Source organism: Chiloscyllium punctatum, chromosome 5, assembly GCF_047496795.1.
Source record: "Chiloscyllium punctatum isolate Juve2018m chromosome 5, sChiPun1.3, whole genome shotgun sequence".
In the NCBI taxonomy this organism is placed as follows: domain Eukaryota; kingdom Metazoa; phylum Chordata; class Chondrichthyes; order Orectolobiformes; family Hemiscylliidae; genus Chiloscyllium; species Chiloscyllium punctatum.
In genome coordinates this window covers 123400419-123418355 of record NC_092743.1, presented here as the reverse complement: position 1 = coordinate 123418355, position 17937 = coordinate 123400419, and the positions used below count along the sequence as shown (strand labels likewise).

At 38.8% G+C, this 17937-nt stretch overlaps 1 protein-coding gene across 1 annotated transcript in view; it reads right to left on the bottom strand.

Annotated features, from left to right (window-relative positions):
* The window catches only part of csmd3b (CUB and Sushi multiple domains 3b), a 1933688-nt gene that overhangs the window by 69876 nt on the left and 1845875 nt on the right, over positions 1–17937 (bottom strand). Inside the window, exons 51-54 of the mRNA XM_072571243.1 lie at positions 17132–17326; positions 16340–16513; positions 15970–16143; positions 7546–7719 (exon numbers count right to left, since the gene is read on the bottom strand). Coding sequence (XP_072427344.1) covers positions 7546–7719; positions 15970–16143; positions 16340–16513; positions 17132–17326 — 717 coding nt within the window. The remainder of the gene's footprint in view (positions 1–7545; positions 7720–15969; positions 16144–16339; positions 16514–17131; positions 17327–17937) is intronic.

The window sequence follows — 17937 nt, the reverse complement described above, 5'->3', positions numbered from 1 at the left end:
CCCAAACAAGTCGACACAATGCAACAAAAATCTATAGCCACACTAGCTTTCATCAAAGACGTATCAGAAATGACTTCCAGACTATTCAGGCCCCTTGGCATCATGGTGGCCCACAAACCTACACACACACTTCAACAGTGACTGATGAACCTAAAGGATCCATTAGGTACCACCAGCAAAACTAATGTCATTAAGAAGATACCATACAAGAACTGTAAAAAACAATACATCAGACAAACTAGCAGGCAACTTGCCATCAGGATGCATGAACACCAATTGGCCACCAGAAGACATGACCCACTATCACTAGTTTCTATGCATACAGACAAAGAAGGACATCACTTTGTCTGGGATAACACACATATCCTAGGACAGGCAAAATAAAGACACGCATGTGTGATCTTAGAGGCATGGCATTCTAATCAAAACTCTATCAATAAATACATTGATATCTACCTTCCCTTGAATAAAAGAACCAGAAATGGCATTGCCCACCTTAAGAAACCAAACCTATAAATAGAGAGGCAGGACATACCACCAGCACTTCACCGGAGACTCTCACTGACGATGTTACCAAGTATGGTGACAAAACATCTGAAATCAAGCATTCAAGCTCATCAAGCAGACACTAGTTCACATTTTTGATTAGATTAGAGCTTGACCACCAATGACATATCACCAAGAGTGGACTGTTCCAGCTTGGTGAATTGCTGTTGCTCCTTACTGGAAATGTGGCTAATAATAGCCTGATCAAGAACACAAAACTGTTCGTCTACCAAGTCTGTCTCCTCAATATACTCCTTGACAGAAGTAAAACCTGGATAGCTTATAATAGACAGGTTAGGATAAGGCTACATGCTTGTTGTTTCAGAAATATCCTCAACATCATTTTTTATTATTTACCAGTGGGACATGACAGCCTGACTGGCCAGCATTTATTGCACATCCCTAATTGCCTTTGAGAAGATGGTGGTGAGCTGCCTTCTTTAACTGCTACAGTCCATGTGTTATGGTTAGCCCACAATGACCTAAAGGAGGGAATTCCAGGATTTTCACCCAGCAGCAGTGAAGGAATAGCAAAATATTTTCCAGTCAAGATGGTGAGTGGCTTGAAAGGAAACTTGTTGGTATTTCCAGTCTAGTTTCTGACTTTATCCTTCCAAATGAAGGTAGTCATGGGCTTTGAAGGCCCAGTCTCAGGTTCTTTGGTGAATTTCTATGGTGTTTTTTGTATGGTACCAAATGGTGGTGAAGGGAGTGAATGCTTGTGACTGTGTTTGCAATCAAGTGGCTGCTTTGACCCAGATGGTGTTAAAGTTCTTGAGCATTGTTGAACACACCATTCCAGGCAAGTGGGAAGTATTCTATCACACTTCTGATTTGTGCCTTGGAGATGTGGATAGGCTTTAAGGAGTCAGGAGTGAGTTACTCACTGCAGTATTCCTAGCCACTGACCTCCTGTTGTAGTCATTGGGTTTATGTTAAGTTTCTGACCAATGGTTTCCCCAAGGATGTTGATAGTGGGGGATTCAGTGATGGTAGCACCACTGAATCATCAGGGGTGTTGGTTAAATGATCTCTTAATAGAAATGGTCATTGCTTGACATTCGTGCGGCAGCACGGTGGCTCAGTGGTTAGCACTTCTACCTCACAGTGCCAGGAACCTGGGTTTGATTCCAGCCTTAGACGACTGTCTGTGTGGAGTTTGCACATTCTCCCCGTTTTCTACGTGGGTTTCCTCTGGGTGGTCTAGTTTCCTCCCACAGTCCAGAGATGTGTATGCTATGTGAATTGGCCATGCTAAATTGCCCATAGTGTTCAGGGATATGTAGGTTAGGTGCATTAGTCAGGGAAAATGTAGTGTAATTGGCTGAGGGGGGGGTTGGAATGCTTTTCAGTGGGTCGGTATGGACTTGTTGGGTCAGATGACCTATTCCCACAAAATAGGGATTCTATGAAATGTTACTTGCCACTTGTCAGCTCAAGCCTGGATGTTGTCCAGATCTTGTTACATTTGAACATAGATTGCTGAGGAGTCAAAAATAGTGCTGAATTTTCTGCAAACTTCGGCTTACATCCCCTCTCCTGATGTTATGATGGAGGAAAAGTCATTGACAAAGCAGCTGAAGATGGTTGAGCCTCACACACTACCCTGAGGAATGACTGCAGAGATGCAGAAATTAGGACATCCTACCTTAAAAAAAATCCTCTAAGCAGATATCAAATAAAAATCAAACTGCCACAGGCAGTATGTGGATAAATCCCATTGCTGAAGATGATGGTGATCCCCATTAAGGGAATAAGAATTATTATTACCATTAAAGACATCAAATGATCTTGTTTACTTCTCAAGCACTAACTTCCAGGGTACTAAGTATATGGCTACATAAACTAATCCACTACTTATAAATTGAGCACAATCTCAGAAAAAGCAGCCTTCCTTCGAATTAGCTCTCCTTAATTGCTTGATTCAATTTATTTGATATTTCTACCTATTAGCATTACAATTGCACTTGGTGAAGAATTATTTCATTCACTTATATAGCCTGATTATTTAGATAGTTTTAGTGAAAGAAAAACACAACGAATTGTCAGCAACGATTTTTAATACACCCTCTGTATGCAAGTCTGCAGCATGGAATGTTGCTGATTACATGTAGGTGAGAACTTGTCTTTAGCATTAATTTATCTGGTCAACACTGATTTGATGGATAGCCTGTACATCCATTTATTCACTATTGTGGTATTATATTTTAAACCAGTGACAGGAGCTGTTAATTATTCATAAGCAATTCTGTTGTATTATGAATTTGTATTTTCTTTGGAATTGAAAGAAAGCAAAGGTCAGCCTTCAGAGAGTGCATTAATTCCTTCTATGCCAATATTGAGCTACTTCATGTACAATAGAAGCATGCATCACTCTCCAGCCTCTTGCTTAGAACTGTTGAGCCTCTCTGGAATGAGAAATGAACAAAAGTGAAGATGAATTCCAACTCCAATTCAACTGGTAAACAAATGTATCTAATTGTAAGGATTTTTTTTTGTCCAGTTGTGTTGGGAGTAAATGCTTTATCAGTGTCTCAGTGCCAAGGTTTGCACACCAGCAGGAGTGCATGAAGGAAGCTGTGGGTGGGAAGATGGGACAGGGGGAGAGTGGACGTTTGAATCACGAGGTGAATGTCCTCGCACTGAACGCACAAAAAAGAATGTGTAGCAGATACTCTGGTAATGTAGATTGCAAACAATACAAAATAAATAGTTCTCTCACAGCTATCATATCTTGACTTCTCATTTATGTTAATTCCGTAGTCAGTGCTACATTCTGAATGATTTTACTGAAAAAAGCACAGATAACAGTGGCTGAATTTTCATCTCTCAATGGTGGTTATGATGGTGGGATTGTAGTGGGGTGGGGGGTTTGGTGGTTGAGTTATAATGGTTCTGAAACCTGAAATTTCAAAGGTTTTGACAGGATAGATACATTTCCTCTTCATTCCTGTGGTATTTTACTTGGCCTTTTCATGGTGCTTAAGGCATTGGGTCATGACCTCACACACATCTTCTCAGATAGCATTCACTGTTGTGTGTGCCATTGAATTTTGTCTTCCTTTGCCCATTATATTCCAGTGCTGATGTAGTTTTTTTAAAGTCCAAAAAACACTCACATCATGGATATGCTTGTGACAGCCTGAAGTTGAGAGCATTCTTACAGGAGTGTTAAATCTTTTAACAATTATAGTAATGACCATTAACCATTATATTTATAGCACTGCTTCAGACATTTACGAACATAAAGTGATTTAAATGCCCAGAGAACTTTTAAATTAAAAAAATGTCAATGATATTACATTCATTTTGAGAAAAAAAACATCAGCTGGCTGCTTCTGAACTATTTTGATTGACATGACATCTGCAATAGCTGGGAAAAGAAAACTGTCCATCTCTTGTTTAATTTCATTAGACCTCAATCTTTCGATTTACAAGACCTGTTTTGACAGCTGATCTGATTATTAATGGTTTGTTGAATTTCAGAATTCACAAAACCACTGATCACAGCAAGTTGATTTGTTCATATTTTGATTGACAGCTTTAAGAGGTTATTAAGGGATTATCTGCCTTTGATACAGTATGTGAATAAGTGTTTGTTTTATTTACAACAGACTGATGATTTGTTAGTGTATTTTATGGTGGAGAGATGTGTTTCAATGGTAGCTCACTTGGATTTTCAGACGTTTCATGTCCATTCAGTTATTATTTCATGTCCATTCCAAAGAGATTGAAAGTCTAGCCATAGTGGATACTAAATGAGTATAAATTGAGAAAATATGGGGGAACAAGAGCATGAGATTGCAAGAAGGTTCACAGCTTGGGAGGGCAATAGTGATGATGATGAGAGGTGAGGGGAGTGAGGGCTGAGCTTTTGGAAGCATGAGGATTCTGTTGGGAGCTGGACTACTGCCTTCAAAAAAATGAAAATGGGATTTCTAATCCATTTCCACTCCTCCTACACACTTCCCACATTTAATTAAGCCTCACTTTTCCTCCCCTCCACTATCTATCAGAGACAAAATATGGCAAGAATAAGATTCAGAGATAGTTTAGCATTTCAGGAGAGCCAGACTTGAGATTCCCTGTTCCTACATGACAATCTGGTTCTAGATCTACTTTTCATTGAACTTGATGCCTTTTGAAAGACTTGATTTATCAATTCATTTATTTGATCAGATTGAGACAAGGTACATTACAATGTATGAATGCCAATTCAGCTTGAAAATAAACAAAATACCAGACGTATTTCAACTAAAATATTTCATCCAATTTTATATCTTCTCATGGCAATGGTGTAAACTACATATTGATGGATCTTTGCGTTCCATTCCATTGATTTAATACATGGGGCTTCCATGAACTGAAATGATTTGTTGAAAAGAAGGATGAAGAAATGAAATTAAAATTAGCTTCAGGAATCAAGATAGCCAAGTTTCTTGAAATTGATGAGGATTAAACGAGGGCGGCACTGCTGCCTCACAGCGCCAGAGACCCGGGTTCAATTCCCGCCTCAGGCGACCGACTGTGTGGAGTTTGCATGTTCTCCCCGTGTCTGCGTGGGTTTCCTCCGGGTGCTCCGGTTTCCTCCCACAGTCCAAAGATGTGCGGGTCAGGTGAATTGGCCATGCTAAATTGCTCGTAGTGTTAGGTAAGGGGTAAATGTAGGGGTATGGGTGGCTTGCACTTCGGCAGGTCGGTGTGAACTTGTTGGGCCGAAGGGCCTGTTTCCACACTGTAATGTAATCTAATCTAATAAACAAAAGACAGTATGAGCTGCAATTAACTTTTCACCCAATGGCAATGACATTGTTCACCCAGGTCCAAGGATAGATACACATAAAGGTCTTAATCTCCTATTTGATTTGTTGTGACCTTAAAATCTTCACATGTTGGAAATGAAAATCTGCAATAATCGAGCCTGAAAAACATAGCTACAGCAGTGGGAATATACAATCAATTAGAACAGAGAAAAGGAACTTAGAAGGCTGAACTGAACCTGGGCAGATAAGAAGTCCCCTCTCTTGCTCCCTTACAAGAAGAAAACTTCCTGATGACAGCACTTGGAAAGAAACATTAGTGTACCAATAGTTAAAGAGCAATTGCATTTTTCACAACTGCTGACAGTAAATGAAACTGTGGTCTTAGGTTAAGACTACTGGCTTCAAAGACACCCAAAGGACTTTAAACTCTTTCATCTTCTTTCCATACTAAACACTATCTCCTTTTAACTTTGCAAATGTTTGACACACACACGGAGAGAGATCGTAGCGAAATGATGCATGATAATCAAATGCTCAATATTTTTCATTTTTTTCTCAGTGTTAGCAGTCATTATGCTTGTTCTTCTTCCTTTGATTGAGAAAGTCTTTTAATTTGCTTCTTCTGAAATGGCATTTATACATTGTAATGCACCTTGTCTCAATCTGATCAAATAAATGGATTGATGAAATAAGTCTTTCAAAAAGCAGCAAGTTCAATGAAAAGTCGATCTAGAACCAGATCATCATGTACAAACAGGGAACCTCAAGTTTGGCTCCTCTGAAATACTAGACTACCTCAGAACCTTAATCTTGCCATATTTTGTCTCTGATAGATGGTAGAGGGTAGCAAAAGCCAGGCTTAATTAAATATGGGAAGTGTGTAGGAGGAGTGGAAATGTACAGTTTAGAAATCCCACTTCCATTTTTTTGAAGGCAGCATTCCAGCTGCCAACAGAATTCTCAAGCTTCCTAAGTCTCAGCCCTCATTCGCCTCACCTCTCATCATCACCACTATTTCCCTTCCAAATTGTAATTACTTTGTAATTTGCTTTTTACTGATTGTAGTAAAGAATAGTTAATTTTGAATAGAGAAAGGTGTAATCTTGCATTAAAAGAACCTAACTCTCTGTAGTGACCATCTGAGGAAGTTGAAATAAATAGGAGCAGGATTCTCTTTCTCTCTTAGTTGAAACAATGTATATTTTAATTTAATGCAGTAAAACATTTTCTGAAAGAAAATGGCACATCATGTGGCCAAATAATACATCACAACAGGGCAGTGTTTCCTTTGGAGTTTCTCATACTCTGGATGAAGGTTGATGTAAACGCTGGTGAAACATCTTTTTATGCTATTTCTCTAAATTTGAGGAAAGACATTCTGGCTATTGAGGGAGTGCAGCGTATGTTCACGAGGTGAATTCCTGAAATGGCCGGACAACCTTATGCTGAAAGACTGGAGCGACTGGGCTTGTATACCCTTGAGTTTAGAAGACTGAGAGGGGATCTGATTGAGACATATAAGATTATTAAAGGATTGGACACTCTGGAGGCAGGAAACATGTTTCTGCTGATGGGTGAGTGCCGAACCAGAGGACGCAGCTTAAAAATACGGGGTAGACCATTTAGGACAGAGATGAGGAGAAACTTCTTCACCCAGAGAGTGGTGGCTGTGTGGAATGCTCTGCCACAGAGGGCAGTGGAGGCCCAGTCTCTGGATTCATTTAAGAAAGAGTTGGATAGAGCTCTCAAGGATAGTGGAATCAAGGGTTATGGAGATAAGGCAGGAACAGGATAGTGATTAAGGATGATCAGCCATGATCATATTGAATGGTGGTGCAGGCTCGAAGGGCAGAATGGCCTACTCCTGCACCTATTGTCTATTGTCTATTCTCCCGAGCTTCCATCCACCCTCTGTTGCGTTATGGCAAATAAGCCCCTCCAACACTCGTGGAAGTTTCTGGTAATTACAGCACATTGATCAGAACACCACATGGTATTTCATATAAACAAGTGACAAAAGTTTGCTACTAAAGGGATCAGGCTCACTGACTGCAGATTGGAGATGCTATGCATTGCATGCTGAGTTGGAGACCAAAAATAAGTCAGAGCCTTAATAGCACAGCAAAGTCTATAACAATACCATCTTCACTTCTATATTAGCTATGAGTATAGTTTAGTTTCGCTTTGCAAGTTATTACAATACAAGGCACCAACTTCAAGGATAATGTGTACCTACCTCTACATGTTGGTACTGGTTGGCTCCATTGTCGGTTTGCCTGACATTGAGCCCTGTCTGTCCCATCCATCATGTATCCAGTGTTGCAAGAAAATGTCACAACATCATTGAGATTAAAAGCACTTCCAGAGGTCTTCCCATAAATTGGGTTTCCTGGATGCCCACAACTGATTGCTAGGAGAAACATATGATCAAACAATCTGAAATCTTTAAAATCTCATCAAAATTTTGATGATAAATGTTTACAGAAGGGTTCACAAATATGCTTTTAAAAATCAGTTATAACTATCGGTTAGAAACCAGCTATCCGAATACTTTATCATTCATTGTAATGGGAGGAGACAGTCTTCACCCCAAACAGTTCATGAAGGCAGCATTGAACTAAGTAAAACATCAATTGGTTGTTTAAGGATAATTTATTGACAGTTCTTCTTACATTCTGTTTCTTTTCAAATCTTTCCATGAATTGATGCTCTCAAAATTCACTAAAGGTTGGAAAAGACAGATAGCATTGAAAGGGTACTGGACAGAAAAATACTAATACAAAATTATAATTTAAAAGATGGGAAAGGATGCAATATGACCGACATGAGCAAGAGTGGAACATGAATCGCTATCACAGCCATGTTGCTTGCCTCTGATTTTCTTTTACAAATCTCTCATTCAGTTTTCTCAAGAAAATAAAAGGTTTGAACAAATGCCCAATACCCATACATCAGAAACTCCTTTACTCTGATGGTCAGTTGCTTTGAGACACAATCTCGCTGATACTTAGCTATTCTATTAAATAAGGGTGAATTAGGCTTCACTGGTGAAATTTCTGAGTTTCAGAACTTCAAATTTCTCTTGTTTGTTCTACGCTAGCATTTGTTCAGAAGGTGAACAATTTATCTCAGAAAATTACAGTTGTTTTTCTGTCAAGCAGAGGACATGATGGAAACAAAAGCTGATTGGGTGTGTAAATTGTGTTGAAAGTGCAATTGGAAGGATTGTTCTGGAATGCTTTAAAGACCATCAGTAACACAGATTTGTTCCAGAGAAACAACACATCAAAAATGAAGATTGACATGAAATAAAGTTATTGTTTTTCTAACTTAACAATACCTGCAATGCTTCTGAATTATACAGCTACATCACTCAGTCATTTACTTTCTGTAAGTCCTGTTCTATGATTTATACTTAGACCATAATCCATTGTTTGAAACCACTAGTCTAATAAGATAACATGTCTTGCTAATTTGTATGCCATAGAATTACCAGTAGCCTTTATTCAACATCATAACAATATTGCTTTCAACTTGAAGCGACAAAGGTAAACCCTCATATCAAAGAAATTTGCCTCTGAACTGAAGTATAATATCAATTTTAAAAGTAGCTTCAGATAAAAAGGAAAATAAAAACAAACATGACAAATCAGGAATAAAACATATGCTTTGATGAAGGTTCTGTATCCAAACATTAATCTATCTCTTTGTCAACACAAACATTTTATCCCACATTGATGTTCCCTCTCAATTTCAGACGTGTTCAATTTTGGAGCTCTGCTGATGATTAAAGGTTTTTTAACTTTGTTCCCAGTTCACAAAATTTTTCAAACTTTAAATGCATTACTATCCTGCAATTTTCTCCAAAGTCGCCATTCTAGTTTCTCACTTTTTTTTCATTGTTCTTCTATTAAAAGGACAATTGTTCATTGTTCCCTTTGTGACTTACGTTGGAACATTTCATTGTATATGAGGTGTTATATGAATATATGCTTAATTTATTGACTAATCCCCCACTTTGTCATCATTATGAGTATGCAAATTGTTTTAGAGCTGTGAGGGCAATATCTGGGTGATTCTTGTGAGATGGGTGGAATCTTATAGGGATTTGGAAAACAAAGGCAACAGATAACAAGTATGTGGTGAGATCCATCTTGATATCAGGAGCAACTTGCAGAATCTTTTACACTTTTCTCAAGTGTGTGTCGAGATTCTTGCAAGGCAGCAATGAATTGCCATTTAAGGGGATTATAAGGACAGCCTAATTCACCATGTTAATATTCAGCCTCCTGTCTTTCCAAACTCACCAAACAAGCTTGACATCACAAAAACTCAACAAGCACATCAGAGTGTGCCTAATTCGACTTGCCACTTGTTCCGAAGATTTCTGCAAATGACCCAGGATGTGCTGAGTGGAGATCGATCACATTCTCGCCACATCCTCAAATATTGGCATCTGCCATGTGACCAGCAGCTAAAAATGCTGGTGGAACATCTCCAGTCCATTTGCAGCATGCTTTTGAATTTCAATGCTGCACCAGCAACTATCATTGTCATGCTACTGTATGAAAAATGTGCACCCAGGGACACACACCCAATTCCTGCACCAGGCCGAGCTGCATCACTGGGCAGTTTGCTCACTCTCTCAGCATACACTCAGTCTGAATGACCTAGATGCTCACAGCATCCCTGCCGTGCATTTCCTTGCCTTGTGTTTTTACAATTTGCTCTCTCAGACAGAGATCCCTGTCTCATAATACTGCTGTCTTCCTGTGCCATATATATCACATTCAAAAAGCTAGGAAGCTTGTCACACTTGTCAGCTGGCCTCAGTCAAGAAGGATGACCTTCGCTCAAGGGTTCCCAGCAGACTAAGGCAAAAGTAGCTCCAGTAAGTGTTTGGATCCTGCTTTGTGCAGTCAGAATCAGGACCTTGTCTTCATAACAGATGAGGAGGTAGGAAATGCACCACTCTGCTTGACTCTTTTTGACCTACGGTGGAGTGTCTACCACAGGGAGTGAGAAAGGGGCTGACATTACAGAAGATGAAAGTGGGTGGCACAGCTATTTCTTTCAATGCAGCTGAGGAGATGGTTCTGTGCAAGTGAATAGGCAGCACGTGGGGTACGCAAAGATAATGGAGTTGGGGGTCAGGATAGGTGAGAGCATGTGGGGAATAGTGTGAGTATTAGAGCATGAGCCGTGAGGGTGAATGTGAGAAGATGGTGGAATTTAACCTGGTAAAGTGGAGCAGGACATTGATCTCCTTTCTAAATTGTTCAGTGTTCCTCCACTAGTGCTTGAGGTGCTTTATTCCAGGGGGCAAAGCTTGATTGGTGTTGTGACCTCTACTGCTGGTTGTTGGAAAGAAAGAAGTTCCACTCCAGAGCCACTCCATCCAGCACTGTGTGCAGATCCTGCCCACAAAGCAGGGCACTGACATCCCCCGGTCTGCCATGTCTGGGACAAAGTTCAGCAATCCTGCAGGACAGTTCAGACAGACAGTATTTCTCAGGGTGTTCAACTGGTTTTTAAAGATGGTTCATTGCAAGGTATGCCAGTCCTTTTTGTGGTAACTGCTGAGTGGTGGGAAAGATCCATGTCATAATAAGGCTAGAATTGGACATGAGGGATGTGGTAGGTAGTTAATGAGGTGAGTTTGGGACCATAGAGCAAAAGAGCCAGTTAAGTCTGACAGAGACAAACACTGCGAAAATCCCAATGCAACTTGGACTCAGCCAAAAATATCCATAATGATTAGCCCTTTGCTTTTACTTCCAGGTATAGTTTTTTTTACAGTGTGGCTCTCATGAACCAAATAAGGCTGTGAGGTCCTTTGGCCAGGGCTACAAAACCTTTGTTCTCTTTATTCTCTTTATTCTCAGCACAGAAGTAGAACAAAACCAACTTCAACTTCAGCTCCTGAAAATTCCAGGGTGCAAACACAGCAAAAGGATGCATCCTGACTGATGAGCTTTGCAACCATCTGCATGAGTCGTTTTCAGATCTTCAGGCTAATATACTTCAGAAATTTTCAAAGCTTCCGAGAATGAACAGGGGGTTGTAACAAAATGAAGTAGAAGGGTAAGGTAATGAAAAGGAAAGGAGGAAAGGTTCTAAGATATAGAGTCCGTTTCCTGGACTCCTTTTTTTGCAAAATGGTTTATTTTTGTGTGCATTGAGGTATTCTGTTTTGAACATAAAAATATCACTGTTCATTCAATAATAACCTTTCACTTGAATTGGGTGTCTCACTTTCTGAGTACACTGGAGGTTTTTAAAATGTGTAAATGTGTGATTGAAATTTTGTCTTTCTGCATAATGGCCAATCCACTGCATTAGACATTAGGTTGCATTACACATCCTTGTGCTGAGGAGGATTGTAATGAATATGGGCCAGATGCCCAGTACCGCCAGGTTAAATATCAATAAATCAATCAACCATTGTAAGAAAGGAAATCAGCGAATAGCTTCAGTTTTCTTACTTTAAGAAATTGCTTAGCAAAGTGTCAACGCAGCACAAATTCTCTCCTCCTTTCTTTACTGATTATATAAATGCATAATACACAAGATCTCTTACTAATAATCCACTAGTTAGTTAAATTGTTTTTAATGAGTCATCCCAATTGATGGAATGTAGAAAACTGCACTTAGTATTAGAGGGCATTTCAAGATCATGAATTACGTGACTTGATTTATTCTACTGATAGAATTAACATTTCGCAAAATACCGGCTGAAATGTAAATGCTTAGTAAAGTAATCTTGCAGAATTTTGGTTAGCTTATTTAACATGCTGAGAGAATGTTAATTTTAGCTGGAACTGGAATGATCCATAGCTACAGGCATATTCTTATCCCTGCAAACCATGTTAATGCCAATGTTGTACAAATCTTCACAGGGTTTAATTCCTGGTACATGTTTATCTGTGTGGTAACTCAATCCTCCTGTTGGTGTTACTCCTTAGTCCAGAAAGAAGCATTTCTAATTCTATAAAGAAACTAAATCCAAGTTAACTCATTTTCTTTTCAATAATCACAGCAAATAAACATGGAATTTATACTTTAATGGCTTTTATGTTTTCTTTGTTATTGAATGGCCACTGACCAGTTCTAAAAATAACCAACAAACCAAGCCACCCCAGGAATAATCCGGCTCCAAAAGATGCAAATTGTACGTAAGTATCTTATTCTGTGCTTCTGATATTTTACCATCAATCCATGATTCGGTCAACTGCAGTGTAACTGGATTGGAGATGCTCCACATCACAAGAAATAGGGAATAGGAGCTGGGGAAGCCAGTTAGTCTCTGCACACTGTTTTGTTCACTTTAAAAGTTCAATTTCTCGCAGGTTTAATATCCAATGATGTACAAAAGCAATGAGTAACATGTGAATCGGTTTTCAGGGAACTCATATGCCAGCAACAATAAGAAGAATAAACAAAACTAATGAGACATCGTGGATGGGAAAAGACATATCTGGGAGACTGTTTGACAGGTGGTCACCCTATAAGTACTATAGCTTATTTGTCCACTTCATGCTCAGCTGCCCAGCCACTGCAATCTTATCAGCGATGGTGAAGTCATCAGAAGGATTACCACCCCAGGCCAATAAAATAAGCCGCATGTTAAGACCCTCAAACCATCATCACTAGAATTTAACCAATGGCAGGAAAGGCCTGCACCAATTATTTAGACTGGTAGCTTCCTCTGCATTAGTTGACAATGGGCAAGTATCCTTAACATGCACCTTTGGGCTCAACATAATTCTTGGCATTAAAAGGATCAGTATACCCATGTCTCCTTCCAGACTCTTTGTGAACACTGGTCCCCTCCCTATCTCTCAATCAAGCTTGCCAACTTGGTCTGTGAAACCTAGGCTTAACTCAATTAATGGACTGATGTCCACTAACCAGACAGGTATGCCCTTGACTTTTTCATCAGGTGCATGGACACTCCAGGGCACAGAGAAATCCTGTCAAAAAGGTAAAAATGAGTGGCAAAGGATGTATACTAAGTAGATGGGCTGAAGTTAAAAGCAGACAGAGAGGACACAAAAGAGATTTTGTGGGACATCAAAAAAATTAAAAAGACAAAGGGTAGCTATAAACTCAAGGAGCATGGCACAACACAGTAGCACATGCTAGAGGCACATAAATAAGTTGGGAATTTGGAAAAGAGATGGATAGGTGAAAATCACGGGCACAAATAATGCATTGGCAGAGAAAAACGTAATTACTTTAGTTCAGTATTTACAAGAGGGAGAGAGAGAGTGGTTATATAACTTGAAGTTATATAACCACTTATTTTAAAAGAGAAATGAGAATTTTTAAATAAATGAATGAAACTCGAAAGAAAGTAAAGCCTTTATCTGGAAAGTGTATATCATCCAATTTAAAAGAAATTTGAGAAACGAATAAAGTCATTATTGTCAATATTTGGTCATTCTATTTCATTAGAAAGTTGTATTGTCAGCATTTGGAGAATAAATAACATTATGATAATCTTTAAGAAGGAGATAGGAAATATCCAGGTCTACAACACTGTCAGCTTAATATCGACGGTATGCAAAAATAATGGAGAATGTAGGAAAAACACTTAGAGATGAAAAATGGGTAACATGCATTAAGTGTGATGGGGCTTTTCCCCACTGTAGAGTTTCAATAAGAACATTGTGTTGTTCTCCGTTACTGGCAATACCACCAGGAGTCAGATCCTAGTGAATCAGTAACCACCTCTCTCTCTTCCCCACTTAGTCTGTTGGCAAATCCAGTGGAATTTGTTAGGTGGTTTCCCTGCATGACAAATAGATGAGATCCTTAAATTGCCATGAATAGCTCCTTCAGGACTTCACTTAGTTGTCAGGTGGAAGATCTACCATCCAGCCTTCGCATCGTCAGCCTGATTCTTGGGATTAGGAAGAAGATTCTTGTACCCAGCTTGCAGTCAACTTGTATCTCACCACCCAAACAAATAATTTGCCCTACTGATGAACTCACATCTGGAGAGGAGAGGGACTGGGTGGCACTAAGTTTTGCCCAATAATTAGCATTCAGGATGGATTTCAAAAGGAAATGTTTTGCCTGAGCAATCTAGTGAAATTCTTTCCAGAAATTGTAGTAATGTAGCAAATGTAATGTATCTAGATTTCCAAAAAAAAGACTAAGGCCAGAGAAGTGGAGTCAAGGGCAGACAGCAAAATAGATAGCAAGCAAGACAAAAAACAAGGAGCAGGGGTTTCAAACCGAAGTACAGTGCTGGTACCACAATGGTTTTCAATTTATCTTAGTGGATTTTTGCTTTTGAAACAAAAGTACATTTTCAAGTTTGGGGACACCATCAAATTGGGGACATAGTCAGTAGTGAGGAATATAACAAAAGTTATAAGAAATCCTTATAAATTTGCAGAAGGGGCAGTTATACATTTACAAATTTTAACCCCTAAGTATGAGGTAATACATTTTGGTAAGAAGCATTAGAAAATCTATACTTTTTCTAGAGTGGATAGAATAGAAAAATAAAGTAGTTGACTTACTGTTGTTGACTATTGGCTAAATATTAAGAGTACAGTCTGATGATCATATTATAATAGATATATAAAACACTGAATGGGTATAAAGTTAGTGGGAATACATAGGTATAGCTATGGGAAAGGATAATCAGACTCATCTTCCTTCCCTTGTATATCAAAGGGCTGAAGGCTGACCTTAAAATGGTATTAAATTTTTTGAAAGGTTTTGATAATGAAAACACTTAAGTTTTATAAATTATGGCAAGAGCAAAAAAAAAGTCAACAATATAAAATGGTCACCAAGAAATCAAATAGGGAATTCAGATGACGTTTCTTTATTTAGAGAACATCAGGAATGTGGAACTCACTGCTTGAGGAAATGATTGTGATGTATTGTATAGATGCATGCAAGGTTTGGCAAGGAAGAAGGGAATAGAGGGATCAACTGATCAGTGTCAGATGAAGAAAGTTGAAAAGAGGCTTGAATGAAGCATGGATGTCAACATGAGCTACTTTGGTGCTCCCTGTGTGCTGTGTGCTGTATATTTTATATAGATGCTCTGTGGTTGAAACACTGATTTGGTATCATATATATCTTTGGTCAATTATCAGAGAAGTGAGGTACTTATTTGGACTTTGCATACAGGCTTCCAAACACATTGCATTTATCCCATATGTGCAGAACTTGTCTCATATTTTGTTTAGATTACTTACAGTGTGGAAACAGGCCCTTCGGCCCAACAAGTCCACACCGACCCTCCGAAGACCCATTCCCCTCCCCTTCACCTAATACTAGGGGCAATTCAGCATGGCCAATTCACCTAACCTGCACCTTCTTTTTGGACTGTGGGAGGAAACCAGAACACCCAGAGGAAACCCACGCCGACACGGGGAGAATGTGCAAACTCTACACAGACAGTTGCCTGAGGTGGGAATTGAACCCAGGTCCCTGGCGTTGTGAAGCAGCAGTGCTAACCACTGTGCCACCATGCCGCCCACATATGTAGTGAACTTCTGGCATTCCTAGCAATTTTATGAGGAGTAGGGAATAACTCCAGAATATAAGGTAACCACTACATTACTAATCCTCATATTACAGAGCTTTTCTTCATTGGAGTCTTAAGAAACTAGAAAAAGAAATGTTCACTTACGCACACAGATTGGTAGTTGACCGGACCAGTTGTGGTCTTGTTGACATATCCGTACCGACGAACCAATCAGACGGAATCCAGGATTACATTGGTAAACCACTGTATCTCTGTAACCATAATTCTCTCCAATCACTTGACCATTGACTATTGGATCTGGAACTCCACAGTGTCCAGCTTAAAACGTTAAATGAAAAGATTAAGCACAATTTCAATCTCTGGGGGGAAAAAAAGCTTATCAGACTTACGATTTAATATTTATGATTAAGCAATTCAGTTTTGATTTTGGAGTACATTTTAAGCTGTATGATCAGAAGATGTATTACAGTCGGTCTCTTCAATTATGTATGTTATGTAAAGGATACCATCATACCTAAGCATCTAGTTTCAGTTCCACTCCAAAGCCCTGATGCCAAGCATTCTCTCACAGTTGAGCCAACCAATATGTAGCCTGCATCACAGGTAAAGATAGCTGTTGCTGCAAAGGTTGTTTGAGTTCCGATCTTTTTTCCATTTGGTGGATGCCCTAGTTCTCCACAAGAAATAACTATCAAAGGAAAAGGAAAAAAAAAGTTGCACATCGAACAGTAACTTTCTCAAGAATATATGTTGCAGGGATACAATATCTTTGTTATGTCAAATATCTTACTAAAAATTAACACACTGGACTTAGGGAGTGTTTATTCACTTTAAAATGCTGTGTCATGCAATAGGGGGCTCAACATTGTGCCTGTCATTTTCAATACAATTTCCAAATTAAGGTAATTCTCATTGAGGAAGATATGCTTTTAAAAGGACATGACAGCTGAAGACGTTTCTCAGTATTTCCCAAGGGACTTCCTGAAGGGACTCTCTAGAGGGGTCTTTAAACACAGTTTCAATAAACATAGGAAAAGAAAGGGATAAAATACAAGTCTTACAATGTTTACAATAAAACACACTTGATAAAAATTTAAGTAATCAGCATGAAAATAAAAGTTTAGATGATGGCACTACTCAAACAATCAACTAAAAATTGACTCATACAAGATCGAACTATGCTAGATTTTCCACTATTCAAGTGTTTAAATATGCATTGATTGCATTATGGTGTATTCTATTAGGGAAATTTTAATGAAAACTATTGAAAAGATAGTGAGTTGAAACAATTTTAAATGATAGATACTTTGACAGTGTGGTCTTTCTCTCCCCCAGCTCCAAGTTCCATTAGCCAAACACGTGATAGTAGTTGGACCAATTCGATAGTAGCCAGGGTCACAGGTGAAGACAACCTTTGTTCTAAATTCATAATGTGAACCATTCACCACTCGCCAACTCCCATGCTCCAGAGTGAAAGAACTGATGCCAGGGCAGATCACCACTTGTATTAGAAAGAAGATTAAAAGATTGATGAGAACATTGTAAAATCCAGATACAGTTGAATGTAATCTGTACTGTATGGCGAAACAAAGTAATTCCATGTAGAAACTGGTAAAACTTTGGTAACAATGCAATATAAAAGTATGCCAGAATTTTCTCTCAGTAGTGAACATATTACTGTAGCCAGTACTGTATTTGTCCACGCACAGGGTGCGCACAGGAATGTACAGTTGTTGGTGCACCAAGTCATGCAGAACCTTTACAAAGGGGCAAATAACTGCATCCTCAAAACCATCAGTAATAAGCAGTGTAGTGTTTGAACTGGCAAATAACTGTGAAAAAGTTGACTGATGTCAAATCAATTTAAAAGAATGAAATAAAGTCAGGAAAGAAAGATAGGATTGAAAGAGAGAGAAAAATAAAAGAGATAGAAAAGCTAAGTTATATAGTCTCCAGCAATAAATAAAATTTGAAGGAAAGTGATTCTGTATTTGTTTAAGTTACATTTGTTTAATAATGATAAAGACTAATCGAACTGTTAAAAATGTATTTCTACTGCATGGGTAGCCCCAATTTTTTTTCTGATGTTAATGTCCTTTTATAACGTAATTC